The sequence below is a fragment of the Dicentrarchus labrax genome, unplaced genomic scaffold, assembly GCF_905237075.1.
Source record: "Dicentrarchus labrax unplaced genomic scaffold, dlabrax2021, whole genome shotgun sequence".
NCBI classification, from domain to species: domain Eukaryota; kingdom Metazoa; phylum Chordata; class Actinopteri; family Moronidae; genus Dicentrarchus; species Dicentrarchus labrax.
This window is the reverse complement of record NW_026136711.1, coordinates 16,523,933-16,539,134: the sequence shown is the minus strand read 5'-3', so window position 1 is coordinate 16,539,134 and position 15,202 is coordinate 16,523,933. Positions and strand designations below refer to the sequence as shown.

The 15,202-nt window shown below is 41.9% G+C and overlaps 1 protein-coding gene across 2 annotated transcripts; it reads right to left on the bottom strand.

Annotated features, from left to right (window-relative positions):
• Nucleotides 1–25: 25 nt before the first annotated feature.
• On the bottom strand, nucleotides 26–14,940 carry per3 (period circadian clock 3). 2 transcript variants are annotated; one of them, XM_051413854.1, is made up of 22 exons: nucleotides 14,772–14,940; nucleotides 10,565–10,967; nucleotides 10,020–10,180; nucleotides 9,789–9,907; nucleotides 9,253–9,451; nucleotides 8,778–8,829; nucleotides 8,203–8,351; nucleotides 7,777–7,855; nucleotides 7,570–7,676; nucleotides 6,957–7,113; nucleotides 6,618–6,726; nucleotides 6,100–6,228; nucleotides 5,897–6,005; nucleotides 5,685–5,796; nucleotides 5,424–5,563; nucleotides 5,146–5,307; nucleotides 4,700–4,951; nucleotides 3,693–4,561; nucleotides 3,288–3,495; nucleotides 2,800–2,986; nucleotides 1,584–1,734; nucleotides 26–1,492 (listed from the first exon to the last, which is right to left on the bottom strand). In XM_051413854.1, the coding sequence occupies exons 2-22, from the start codon at nucleotides 10,843–10,845 to the stop codon at nucleotides 1,370–1,372; spliced, it is 3,855 nt and encodes a 1,284-aa protein (XP_051269814.1). In that variant the 5' UTR covers nucleotides 10,846–10,967; nucleotides 14,772–14,940; the 3' UTR covers nucleotides 26–1,369. The 2 variants fall into 2 exon arrangements, with proteins under 2 accessions (XP_051269814.1, XP_051269815.1); XM_051413855.1 differs by having other exon boundaries at nucleotides 3,288–3,480.
• Nucleotides 14,941–15,202: the final 262 nt, after the last annotated feature.

The following is a 15,202-nucleotide window of genomic DNA, read 5'->3' as shown; positions in this document are numbered from 1 at the left end:
ACAGACAGTCACATGTAAGTACATGTTAGGTCATAGTTCATTTATTCATTCCTTTGTGTCACAAACAGTCCCTGAATTCAAGACAAATGGCTTTTTATACACTTTGTGAAGTTTGTTTTGTGTAGTTTTTCTATAAAATACATGGTAGTGTAATACTTTGAATCTAAAAATGGTAGAAAACCCTGGTCTGTCTTGCACTGTCGGACAACTGTATTGAAGGTCAGCGCACACGGGCTCGCACGCACCCACACGCACACACACACAAACACACACACCTGCTAACCTGTAATCTGAATCCAGTATGAGAAGAAAATGTGACAACGTTCACAGAACTACAATAGTTTAGTCAATTCCTCTTTCACACACAGACACACACGCGCACATGTAGCCGGTCAAACAGACAGCTAACACGAGTCTAAGAGGAAATTCATTCAGTAAGTAAACCCAGGATTAAAAGAAAATTGGGGCCACGTTGTGTCAGTTTACAATTAGAGGTAAGATACAGGTACTGTAGGGTGAGGACAAGGCAGGATCCTGGGTGGTGCTACAGGAAGGTTAGGACATCGGGTTGGACTTGTGTTTTGTTGACTAAATTGAATTTGTAATGATCAATATGTTCGCTGTTGTTTGTGAGTCAGTGTAACATAAAGACTGATGTTCTGGTCGAGAGGAAAACAACATATGGAATAAGAGAATACACTCCAACACCAATTAACTTACAAGATTATAATCAGAACATTATAAACAGAAAGCAGCACATGTGTCTTTGTCTCAGTGTCCATCAAAAAAATCTACCATGTGTCAATCATGGTAGGTTACAATGCAGTTGAAGGAGTTGATGTGGTACACACACCGTACAACCTGCACTCCATGTATCTGGAGAAGAGTCTGACATGGGTTCTGATTCTCAAACCCGGGCCAGCACGGTCATTGTTTTGTCACCCAGTTGCACACATCCTATAGACCGGTGTGTGTACACAGTGCTAATGTTCAGGGGCAGTAACCATGGCATCCTATATCGAGTGGCTCATGGTGCCAAAAATATCTTAAATACAAACTAAACACCTACAGGGGTCTATAAACACAAAAAGTAGAGAGGTATAATATTTATGGTCCAATAAAGGCAGTCACATTAGGCTTACTAAGAGAAAATGACAGTAAAAATGCCTGTTGCTCTCGCCTCTGTGTTCCTCAGGGCCTGGTCCAGCCACTGATACCTTTACAAAACATGTTAAACTTCAAACTAAAGCACAGGGACCCACTCCTCCAGATTGGTCAGAAGAAATGCATGGTGGGATTTGTCAAGGTTTTTCTGGCAGGGCTGGTTCGCTGTAATCTGGGTGCTTGGTTCTCTTGGCTTCCAGGTCTCTCAAGTGTCCACCACAGGTCCGATTGAGTCCTGCTGAGGGCTCTCCAGAGGGGATGAGCTGTCGGGGGCAGGAGGGTGAGGGGAGTGGGCGACCCCTACACCTGCGCTGCAACTCACACAACCCTGTGAGACACAAAGATACATTAAACGTGTGCTCAGGTGAGAGGAAAAATTAATATGTTTGTGGTGAGTGCGTGGGATTGGAGATCCCAACCTGTGTGTCGATCTCCTGTGGGATAGTGTGCTGTTGGATCCAGGGATGGACCTCAGCCAGCTCCTCTCTCTGCTCCTGGCTTAACCAGGGCTGGAGGGGCTGGAGCACCCGAAGCTTCTCCCTGTCCTCTGCCAACACCTTATTCTGGTCCCTGGAGAAGATACAGGGCAAACACAAAGGGTTAAATTAGGAATATATATATGGAAATATTATCCAAATGGCAATATGGCCAAGTACAATATGTTAATCATTTGTGATGCAAACATGATCATTCCCACATAATCGTTAATCGCAATATCTGTCACAATAATCACAATATAATGTTTAATGACATGGTTAAATGAAAAAATACCATCTTGCATAAATCTTACAAATATAAAACACACACATTTTGTTTGAGGAAATTACACATAAATAAGGTTGGATTGTCTTACATTGAAGGATAAGACAATGTCATATTACACAATCAAATCAGCAGAGGGCACCCATAAAGCTCAAGTTCACCTTTGCCTAAAGTAGCTACCCTCACTAGCACTAGTGTCTGGTGTGAGGAATGACAAATGAAGACACACATTGATTGTTCAGAAAAAAAAAACAGTAGCGATGCTGCAATGTTACAATCAAGGGAATCTGAGAGGCAACAGAGTCATCAAACAACTGTCAAGCAGCCATATGGTGTCACAGAAAATCATTAAAATGATGGAAAGCCCCAAAAGGCTTAAATGTATTAAAAATGCTAATCCTTCTGTGGTTTCAAAGCAGCTGCTTCAAAGAGCTTTGACCTCAACAGTTGAAAAGGTTTTGACTTTTGACATAATAAAGGAATGCAGTTGTTTAATGTCTTTTAAAGTCACCAAACAGTGGAACAGATTAATGCTGAATCTCTTTGAGAATTTAAAATTAAATTAATTATTAAAATGTGACAATACACTTAAAAATATACTAAACAGAGTATACTGGTAGATTTTGTTAAAAAGGTTTATCATCAAAAAATCCAAAAACCTTTTGAAAATAACAAGGTAAAAAAATTCCAATGCAAATCACTGTGAGGATGAAGTGACTCATCTACACAGGGAAGAAAAGGAAAACCCAGTGCTCAGTGTAGATTGAACCTTTGAAGTATGATGCTCTGGCCACACATCAATGCAAACTGACATTTTATTTGAGTTCATCATGAGTGGACTGGGAACAGTTAAGAGTGGTCTTGAGTGTGTACCTGGTGTGGATCTGGTACGTCATCATGACATGCTCGGGCGTGTGCTGGATAATGCTCCACAGTGAGCTCTCCACCCGAGTGTCGAAGCTGTGTTGGTGCTCTGTCGGTGCCTCCTGGCTCTTGCGGGCTTTGCGTGATGTGTCTGATGAATCATTGCTGGCAAAGTATTTGCTGCTGTTGCTGCTGCCTGTAAGCCATCGAGAGCTCTGCATAAGTCACTTCAGCCTACTATTAAGTGAAACTGTTGCTCCTTGCATTATTTTTTTCAGATGTTTTTTTTATAATTCGATTGTTATACTCATTTGCAATGTTCCAAAACCTTTAGAGGCACAATGTTTTTGTGATATTAGAAATATTATCTGCCAGCTGTAAACACATAATATATATAATATAACATTACAATTTTATCCAGACTGGGTTTAACAAATATTGCTAAGTGAGTGGAAAGTGTTTAAGTGTGTTGAATGTATGTGTGTTTTCTCTCTTACCAGTGTGTGAGGTGGAGGTTCCATTAGAGCCAGATCCAGACCCAGATCCCAGGGAGCCTCCAGACTCCCCTGACCCAGAGCCTGAGGCGTTGGAGCCGGTCCCTGACCTGGCATCTTCCTGCAGCAGCAGGTCAAGCAGCTCACTTGATGTAGACTGGGCATCATGGTTCCCAGAATCACTGGGGTTCTCACCCTGATCAAGGCAAAGCTTTAACAGTCAGAACACAACCAATTTTTTATGCTGTGAATAAAACTGGAGAGCTATGTGCTGTATACCAACTTATACTAGGTACATATGACAGTATAATGTATCTACTGAGAGCATGATAATAGTTGTATTTGTTTAAAACTTGAAGAAACGAGCAGTAAGAAAGTAAAGGTTTTGACAGGAAACAGCAGTCTCACCTCGTTGGCATGTTTTTCGTGGAGGCTCTCGGCGTGGTTGTGCCCGGTGCTGCTCTGCCCTTCACTCGGCTTTGGCAGCTCCTCCTGCAGCAAGTTCAACTGCAGTGGAGAACTCGAGCGGGAGCTGGAGAATAAAGCACGAGGCCCGGCTTCTTCCTCCTCCTCCCCGATAGAGGAGCTAGGTCTGGGTGAGCAGAGCAGAGGGCCCAGGGGGGTCTGAGTTTGGGGGCCAGGCTGGGCTTGGAACAAGGGCTGAGGGAAGGCGGCACTGCTAGGGGCAAAGCCTGTCATGGTGATGGGTGCCTGGGGGAGCATGGAAGGAGCGGATGGTGGGTAAATGGAAGGGTAACCTGGAGTGAAAGTTTGGTAGTTGGGCAGGATGACAGCCATGACTGGAGCCATGTATGGGTTGATGGTCTGAGCTTGAGCCATGGGCTGCAGGTTGTGAAAGTTCTGTATATTCTGCAGATTCTGAATGGGCTCCATCTGGATTGGCTGCATGCCTTGCAGGGTCTGAGGAGACGGCATGATGTTGAAGTTGTAGCTGAACTGGGTTTGGTCAGGAGGCTGTAGTACTACAGGGCTCGCTACAGGCAGCTGCTGTGGTCTGGGCGTATGCTCCGGGCCAGGCTGGGTCGCCATCATGGGGAAAAATGGCGCCTGGAGTTGGGATGTTTGGCTGTAGGGCGCCCCCATCTGGGGCTGGGAGGACTCTGAGGAGGGCCAGGAGGAATTGGGGACTCTGTGAGGAGGGCCAGGTGGGGAAGCGTAGCTGTCTGAGGAACCCTGGGGTTTAGGGCGCTTGTGTCTGGGCTTCCCTCTCCGAGAGCGGTTCAACCCGCCAGCACTCAGCGGACGTAGGTAGTCGCCTATTGTGAGATGGACACAGGTTGCAAAATTAGTTTCTTTAAAAGTGCTGAAATATCCTTTAAAATTTATATTCAGCAGTGACTAACTCCACATGTGTAGTTGTTATTTTAGTACATACATACAAGTAAGGTACATACCTGGGTGGTGGGAGTGAGCCATAGAGCTGTTGTCCAGCTGCAGGTAGGAGCTGTAGGGGCTCTGGAGGATGCGATGGCGGAATCGATCCACATACTCTTGCTCCTCCTTTTGGGTGTGAGCTGACAGCACCTCCTTGGTGAGACCTATAAACCTTCGTTCCTCAGCGGCGGGGCTCGGTGCAGGACGGACAGGGGTCGGAGCAGCATCAGCAGGCTCACTGCCCATAGGGGTGTCCTCTAGTGCCGTGGCCTCTGTGGGAGAACACAGGGAAAAAACATGTTCAATAGGCAGTTTACCAATGTGACAGTGATCCAAAGATGTTCTAAATAAAGACTGAACTCCCGTATGCAGGTTATTAAAATGTAAGATCTACAGAACAGTCGCAAGAGAGCATTTGAGTGACTCCCATGACCTGACACACAGACATAAGAGTATGTTTATGTACCTGATTCAGGCTGTGGCACATGGACGATGGTGCTGCTGTACGAACACTGGCTGGTGACAGAGACTACACTCATGGCCTTCGTAGACATTGTGATGTCCGTCAGAGGCGCTCCAACAACTGCTGCTGCTGTAGGGGCTACTGACACCCCACTGTCCAAAACCACTGGAAAGTGAGGAGAAACAAGATGAATAACATGTTGCTTCTGCATGGCATTTTATGAAATATTACGCAAATATAACCGGGAAGTAAACTGGGTGGTGTATGTGGTGTGTTTATACCATCTGAGCTAGCCTGAGCCGTGTCAGTGACTCCAGCAGGCTTGTCGTCTTCTGAGGTAGAGGATGAAGAAGAAGAGGTGGCCAGGGAATGAGAGTCACTCTTCCGCTTAAGGGCTGGACCTGTACAGCTCTCCAAAAACCTGGAATACACACACACAGGCACATAAACACAATTAATAGTGTGACAGGATTTAGGTGCTTTAGCACATAATAAACTGAAGGGATCTAAGAGTGGCCTGATGATGCTGCCATCACACACACCTGATGATGTTGTCAACACAGTTGATCTGCTGATAGGAGGGAATGTGTGTTTGCTTCCTGCTTTCTTCATGATCTCTGACCTCGGGGTTGGAGGCTGCCGGGGGCATACGTGCTGTGGGAATGAAGGGTCATTTTAACCAATATTAAAACATTTTCACATTTAAACCCAATAGTTTTATGTTTTCTATTCTGTATGTGTGGGGCTTCATTACCTGTGGCAGGTTTGCCAAGAAGAGCAATTTTGTGGCTGGAACCCAGATAAGCCTGCTGGCCCCAACTCTTGACTCTATTCACATCAGCACAGATCTGCTGCAGAGTCATCTGCAATAACACACATACAATTTATCAGCATTAGTCACCTTGGCAGCAGGGTTACCACTGGCTTCCTGGCCTGAGATGTTGCTGTGATTCTCACCGGTTCTCGGTGTGAGTCCTCCCACAGGTTACCATTGCTGTCACTTGAAGAGGCTACGCTGATGTAGTGCTCATGAGAGCCGTTACTTCCCAAACTGCCATAACCACTGGAACCATTGTTATGGACCGGCTGTGGAGAAGAGACACAAAGATGTGAAGGCAACAGAGAAACTCTGACACACAAACAGAAAGAAAAACAAAAAACAGCATAAGAGATATGTGTGTGTGTGCAACAGAGAAGCCCACTTAGAGTCTGCAAATGTTCGTACGTATGTATGTGGTCAAGGACTGAATCTTTCTTTCACTATCAATCAATCAATCAATCAATCAATCAATCAATCAATCTATTATCTTGTTAGGTAATAAAAAGGGGTAAAAAAAAATGTTGTCCTGTGATTTTCAATCATAAACAGGCAAGTACATTTTCGTATTCATGACCTGCAAACATTTGATCTTTTCTATTGATAAATGATGAAAAAATATGAATGCTACATTTGTTTTCAGCACTGGAATAATGACCTGCAGGAAAAGCTTGTAGATCTTTGCTTGCAGATCTTTTATTTCCTCGTGAGTGACTGGAATATCATCCATAGTCCGAGCAGCAAACACATCCTCATTCAGTGGACTCCTGGTGACAAAACACGAGACCAGAGTGACATCATATTTATTAGGTAATTTGATTTAATAAGTCTCTTAGCAACAACAGCGCTGCAACAGGTGGATTATAGGACAGACCCTGCAAATACCAAACCCCCCCTAACTGAGCATATAGAAATATAGAACAGACTTTATTTGAGAATGTAACACTTTTTAAATTTTGTCTTTGTGTGGTTCTGAGTTTGTGCCGTTGCTACATACGTCCTGACTTTATGCCGTCCAATGATGAAGGCCACCTTGCGGCTCCAGGGGTTGATGAAGCTCGACCAGCTGGTGTCCAAGGTGATGTGGTCTCCATTCTGACAGCGCAGACGCACCGGGGAGTGCTCAAACGGAGACTGGCCCGCATACTTCAACACTACACATAGCATGAAGAGTTTGAGAGAAAAAGCAACAAGAGAGGTGAAGATGTGGTAGACTGTATGACTGATCGGTCACTACAAACAAGACTGGGTGAAACCTTAGTTGGATCCAAATTTAGGATTAAGTAATTATTTGTGTTATTGGTTGTAACTTTGAAAATAACTATAACTATAACTATATATATATATATATATATATATATATATATTATATTATATATATATATATATATATCAAGTTTTTAAAATGTTGTAACTCAAGTTGTCAACAAGACAACTTTAATACGATAGCATACGATATTGTTGGGGTCACTTTCGATTTGATGAGCAATATTGTGGTATGCAACTGATATATAGTATGCTCAGTATGTCAGATTTTGATCCCACTATACTAATAAAGGTCTTGTTTCAAACTTCATAATAAAAAATATTTATCGTTGCTCAACACTTGCCTTTCCGGTGCATAGACAGCATGAGAGGGCGGTCGTCTGGGTGAATACAAGTCAACAACGACGTGCCAATCAGATCCTGAGGAAGGTATCCTAGCAACGGCACAGCCCTGCGCACAGTAACCATCAAATTAGCTTCATCAATACATTGCCATTTTATAAGCTCTACGTAAACTCTGATTGTGCACATGTTTGTGTGTGTGTATTGACCTGTCATCCACCTCCAGGAACACACAGCCAGGGGAGTGTGTGGTGGTGAAGATGCGCTTGTCCAAGGGGATGCGAGGAGCTGCAAATAATATCAATGTCAGCGACATGTCACAGGGATCTTTCTACCATGTTTACGTGCATGAATACCTCTGCATACTGATGACTGAATAGTATGGGTACGCAGAGGTAGTAATTCAAGTCATAATATTTACTGTTTTTGTTCACGACTTTCTCAGAAACATCTCTGGGGTGGGCATGGATATGCACGAAGTTGGATAGATACAGTATCTTCTATTAGAAATTGGCAAAGGTTTTGTGTCCAAACACACAAGCAAAAAAAGAAAGTAAATAAACAGCTTTGGTGTTTACTTTTCATTGGGCAAAGCTGTTAGAGTTGTGTGCAGTTTGTGGTGCTTATAATTATACCTTCATATCCAGAGATGATGCGTTCAGCTAGTGCCAGGCAGCATGGCTCCTCTTCCTCCCCACGGCTTCCTTTTCCCTGCACCTTCAGCAGGTAGGGTGTTATCCGAAACGGGTTGTAACGCATCTCCCCCTCACGGTCCTTTCCACCCCTAAAACATTAATTGAAAATTTTGCAATTTCTACTATGATGTTAAAGTAAACATAAGCCAAAAGGACTCAACTAATATTTAAAACTGAAAAAGTATGTTGAACTGGACATGATTTGAACAAATGCAAACAAAATAGCCACATCTACATGTTTCTTCTGCAAAAGTAATATATTTGTTACAAGAATATATATATGAGGAGCTTTAAAATGTGACTTTCAGCTGTGCTTAACTGATACAGTATCTCTTGGTAAACACTGGTAATTGTGGGAAATTCCAGATAATGTTCTGAATCTGAAAGAATCTGTGGAATTTCTGCCCGCATCCAATTTTCCCAGAGAGATTGTATTATTGTAAAGTCACAGGTTTACGGGAGGCCCAGTACAGGAACGATCCTTAATAAAATGAAAATACAACATTTATACTGACCTGATTCTGCAGAAGAAAGACTTGACCTGGGCACAGTCAAACAGAACCCCCACTGCAGAGACAATGAACAGAGAAAAGTTAGTTATCTGACAGTTTTTTTTTCAGATTTCTGCAATGACTCAAAATCAGTTATATAAATTAAGTGTAATAAGTATTACAAAATGAAACCTTTTAGAATCTATTCACTTGTATTTGTTTGTACTGTTAACAATTATTAATTATTATAATTTTAAAAAGGTAAATGTAGCTTTGAGCTGGTAAAAAACATTTCCTGACTGGTGCTGAATCTCATAGCATCTCATTTTTCCTATAAAAATACCATATTTAGGGAAACTGCACTAAAACTATGATGGACCCTAGACACAAGCACCCCAAACCAACAGATTCTTCAGCTAAGCCATCTAATATAAGCTAAAATGACTGAAAACCATATAAAAATCAAAACCTATTAAAAATATAACGTGCCCAAACACACCTGTGTGTGAGTTGCTCCAAGGTGGCAGATGCGGCTGAGCCGTGTGCGAGTAGAAGACATTAACATCTTGGTGGAAGAGCAGCTCCACAAACTTGGCCGACTCCAGGAACTTCCTCTTGCAGCAAAGGATGCTGGGAGCCTGCTCCGACGTGTACAGCACGCGGCCACTCGACAGCGAGAAAACCACCACAAAGGAGTCCTACATACAGACACAGAGAGACGTACGCACGCACATGTAGAAAGACACAAGCACACAAGCGAGCCAAGTCACAGACACACGCAAAAGCAGTAAACACACATACACTCACACACACGCCCAGGCGTGAGGCAAAAATAAATGTACTTGTGCAGGTATGTATGCAAGTGTGTTTGCTGCAGATAAGAACGACAAAAATTCCTCTATTGTCATGACTGAGTGTGTGTGTGTGTTTTCAGTGATAAATATAAGCCACAATAGGGCAAAAAAGTGGCAGCAGCATCAGTACTGTAAGTTGTGTGTAAGTGTGTGTTGTGAGAGTGAGTGTGTGTATGTATACCGTGTTTTTAAGGGTGTGTTCAGAGGTGACTCTGTCCAACTCTTCCAGGGTGCAAACACTGGCATCTCTCCTCTCGTCCTGGCCATTTCGCATCAGCAGTTTGTAGTATTCGCTGTTGGCTACAAAGGAACACGAACACATGCAGATTTGAATCAAGATGATGTCAGAAAAGGTAGTGACACTACTCTGATTTCGAAATAAAAACAAAACCGTTTCCAGTTGTCAGGTTACCTTGCACTTGTTTGACACAGTTGAGTGCATAATGTAAGGCCTCCACAGTGCTGGCTTTGCTGCGACTGCGTTTGTCAGATGGAAGCCTCTTCTTCATCTCAGCCACTGTGATCATCACCTCTCGGTGGGACTGCCCTCGGCCACCATCTGCGTTCTCACTACTACACACAGTCAAGAGTTTAACTTAATACAATGCACTGGCAAACAGAAAGAAAAGAAATGGTAACTACAGTAATTAGCCTAAACAGTCGATTTATTTACAAGCTGCATCTGACATCTGACTTCAGCGAGTTCTCAGCTTTTACTTTTGTGAGTACATTGTTGTAACAGGCCAGAGCTACAAAAATAAAACTTTAGTTGTAGTAAACTGTTAGCAAAAGGTGTCAAATCTTTCCCAGGGATCGTCACTTGTCTTAAGTTCACTGCAAATTGATATTCCCAAATACAAAGCCACTGCTCGTTTGTAATGAATAAAGAGACGTGGCAGCGACTTAGGTTGCTGTGGTAATATATACAATTCAGAGCACATGCAATCAGGCAAATACCTCTTTGTTGAAGCTGAGGTGGATCCTATGGCGCTACCAGGGCTGTGATTGGCTGAGGAAGAGAGGTCATGTGATCCGCTAGTCATCTCCTCATCTTCCTGCCCGACTTCCCCACCTGAAGCTCTGCTCTCCTCCCCCCTCAGGTGCTGCACCCCTCCGTCTTGCTGCCCGGACGTCATCCTCTCTTCCACTCCATCTTCTCCTGTTGCTGACGGAAACGCAGGCTCCTCCCCATCTGGGCCACTATCACCTCCAGGCATCTCCGCACTTTGGTCACACATCAATAGTAATTTGTCCAATTACAGTGGTCAGTAGGGGTCTTCATATGTTCAACAGGGGGAATGGGTTCCATGTGGTGACAACTAATAGGTGTTTAATTGGATGTAAGGATCAGCCTTGAACACTGCAAGATAAAAGAAAATTAAGGGAGATGATAAGAAAAAGTATCTTAGTAGTAGTTAATTTTGCAGGACTTAATTTCACAACACAGAAGAACTAGAAGCTGGTGGTGAAAAAATAAATCTATCTAAGAGGTATGGGGCCATGTTAAAAGATTTTTGAATTTTGAATTAAAACAATAATATTCTTCTTCTTATAAATCAAGATAACGGCAAGAGCGGCAAAGATATATAAAAAAAGGTAATACATGGTAATAGCAGTGTCCTCTATGTTTTCCCAGTTGAAGAAGAGAGGCTGGTGGTTTGCTCACAACAATAGCAACCACAGTGCAAGATAATACCTGCATAGCAACCTGCTCAAACCACTGCAGACACATCATGCTTGTTTTGTGCCATGAGACATAAAAAGTAACTTATTATACTGTACCTTTAAAAGATCACTGATCATTTTGTTAATGGGCTTATTAACAGGGGGTTTAAAATTCTTGTTAAGACTAAGTTGTTGGGATAAGGCAGCAGCTTGCTTAACTTCAACATGACTCAATTTCTATTTTGAATAAGTTAATGTGTACATCTAAGTTTGCTCGTTTTCTTGTATTTTATGTATTTCCCATACTTACCGAGTGTATAGAGTATATAATACTAATTTTATGGTATACTGTATAATGTACTTGAGCATTTAAAGGAAATTATACAGTACTGTGTTTACAGGCATCAACCATAATCTTTAGAGACAGCAAAATGTCCTCCTAACGATGTTTTGGTTTTCCAAGGTCCTTATGGACTAAGCTGGTCTTATCATCATTCAGAATTTATTATATATCTATTTATTTTGCAGCTGTGAGTAACATTTGCTTTGTGCACTGCATTGTGAGCCAGTAGTGTACATGTCTGAAAACACTGAAAACTCAAATCCATATTAGAATTAGTATGTAGTATGAAACTGGGACACAGCTGTGATGCAAAAGTATCACTTCAAAGCAGGAAAAGCACAGTTGTAATTAATAACGATAATAATAATGATTTCTGCATTTTATTTAGGTGTGCCAGTTCCAGGCATGGCTATGGAATTCAACAAGTTACACCTGTGCCTGCTTTTAAAAATGTCTATTGAAGCAGAGTAAACCCAAAATAAAATGCCTAAAACTTGTCCCTGTCTGATGTGGCAATAGCTCCAAATGTAAAAGTAAATAACAAAACAACAACATACAGGTGCATTACTATAAACAAATAAAATGTTCTGTGCAATGAGACAGTGTTTTTTTTTTATTTCTCAAATGTGAACAACACACACAGTCTGCCTAGTTATATAATACTATTGGACTATCTGACCATCAAACTGACTCACTGCTTTCTGACTCACTCCCTTCATCTACGATTTACACATATGAGCACATTTCACCCATCAATACTCCTAACACCAGTGCAGCTCTGCCAAACGCCATTCTTTACACAACACCAATAAAACAATAATAATGTGTGCTGATGCCCACAGAGACATTTTCTCATCTTCTTCCAAGTGAAATGCAGCTCAAATGCCCTGAAGACACTCAGAGGTGACACACACTATTTCATGTTTACAGACGAAGACTAACTCGTACTAAATGGGTTTAAACTCAGACACAGTACATAAAACATCTAAATTGTTGATGCCTTTCACACATAGCAGTGAAACAAGGCGAGTGAGGCACAGAGACAGGAGACGCACGGAGAGGCACTAAACAGGAGCCAGTGAAAATATCCTGCGTCGTTCAACAGGTCGTCACTGCAGGATTACATAACCAGCTTGCTCAATTCGGAGTGTATAAGCTATCCTCCTATTATATGTGCAATGTGTGTGTGCAAAGCACAGACGCAAAACCATGCTCGCTGTTGTTCAGGTACAATGCTCTGGCCTTGCCTTATTCTTTCAGCACATAAACAGAACTGATAAGGCCATGCTAAGGTCAAGGTGCTGAGTCAGGTTAGTAATTTGCAATTTTGTCCCCCACTTCTCAAAGGGGACATGTGCGAGTTTGAATTCTTGTTCAAAGCACATTGGGATCCAAAAGTAAATAAAAGGTTAGTTGCATTTATTATAAGGATTATAACAAGAAAAAAAACTAAACCTAAGTTGTTGATTTTTTACACTGTTAATGGTTTGTGTACATTAATGATGTTTGTAGACATAGGAGATAGGCTGCGTGTGTGATACAGCCAAAAACAATGTTAACGAGGATATGTTCCAATAATAATGTGTTCACAGCATGGAAAACAACATCACAGATTAAATAAAGCTATTTCAAAGCAGTTTCGAAGCAAAGATCTTTGTTCCACCAGTGATGTATAATTTTCACGAGACCAAACCCTTTATACGTGTAACTACTAAAACTAAATAATTGTTAGTTTTTAATTACAGCCTGCTCAGAATTTGGACAACAGAACAGTTTGATAATAATATGACGTAGTCACATCATTACAAAATAATTTGTAATGATAATTTCTGAAAGGAGATAAATGGTAGTAATTAATTATCACCCAGCCCTACAACTTGTAGTAAAATGTTGCGCTGCAAGCATAATAGTGTTTTACCTACTGTTACACTAAAATGCCTGATTTTCTGGTTTGGTCAGCAGTTGGGCATCTGAGGAAAGCATTAACCTTTAGGAAGCTTTTTTCCCACATTATATACATAAGTGGTGAAAAACAAGCAGACTGGTGTCTACTGAAAGTCTTCTGTTTTTCCCCCCAAAATGTCTGTTTGATATCATAATATGTCCTCTTAAACTGTAGATGTATGCAATGAAAGCAATCAAGGAGTTGATCATGTCTTTAAAAGGCACACTCAAATCTAGAATCACACTACACCTATACACACCAAATTCCTGCCAATACGGAAGGATTATACTTATGGCTTTGTGGTAGTAGATCCAGAAGTAGTATAGCCAGCTTACATGTAGAGATATAGGTCATCTAAAAAGATTATTATTACAACTAAATAAACATACAAAAATAAAACTGATATGGCAGAGAATGAGGAAGTCAACGCTGATACCTGTTTTTTATGCTTTCATCCACCGGATCTAAGAAAAGCTCTTCAGACTTCAACAACAGCCCACAAGTCATCCACACTCAAAACAAACCTGACACCCTTTATGGTTCACTACCCCCTCCCCACATGAACCTAGTAACCTCAATAACCTCAGTAACCACTGTACCGCTTAGGCTTAAAGGAGAGACAGTAACTACTCTACTCTGACAACCAAAGTACAACCGCCTATATGACATTATTAAACTCACATTACTGTGTATATTGCCACAAAGACATTCTGTGACACACATATAAATACAGAATGTGGCCATAAATTAATCCAGTAACTGTAAGGCCAGAAGCGTACAGTGTAATATGAACTGATAGCTTATTTACTAGTGTATTAAGTTAGCTAATAGGATAACTTTACTCATTATTCACGCAATGCAGCCGTATGAGAGCAACATTAGCTGCAGTGTGTTAATAACTCGCTAAGCGCCACTCGTTAACTGCAACCCCCTGACTTATGGCAGACATGTTATTTAGCGAACATATTAGCAATATAAACTACTCTACACTAGTTACAGCATTTTTTTACTGCATGGAGATGTAAAGCATGCGCCTAAAACCACATAATACCCGTCTCACAAGAGTAAGAGTGCGACACAAGACAACAATTACACTTCATTTGTTTACATCCACTGTTCTCTCTGGTTGTTGTCGTGGGCGAGGTGGTTAGCTAGCTTAGCCAAATCGCTAACGACAGCTCAAACCTTCTCTCCTGTGGTGAAATAATTACCTTTCCGACTCCACGTGTGTCTCAGCTTCAATATCCGAAAATCAAAATTCTATCAAATTGATTGCCAGACCATATAATAACTATTTTGAAAAAATTAGGTTGCAGTCACGTAGTTACACCGTCAACCACTCCAGAGCGCTTGACACATTTGTGCAACGTGAGGCCGGTGCAGTATAGCCACGCCCACCGCATCGTGATTGGACAGGCTAAATTTGTCTCTACCGTGTGATTGGACACAGCGCCTGGCAGTGGGCGTGTCTAAAGGCGGCAATCTGTCGTGGGCTTTCTGGCGGTTCACGTGGACCTCCATGTTACACAACAACAATCCAAGTGCTGCATCGACCCCTCTACTACTCAATGAATGAACAGAGCCGCTATATGGCCCAGCCCATGCAGTTCACACATCTTGTTGCCTTTAAGGAGAAGTTTAA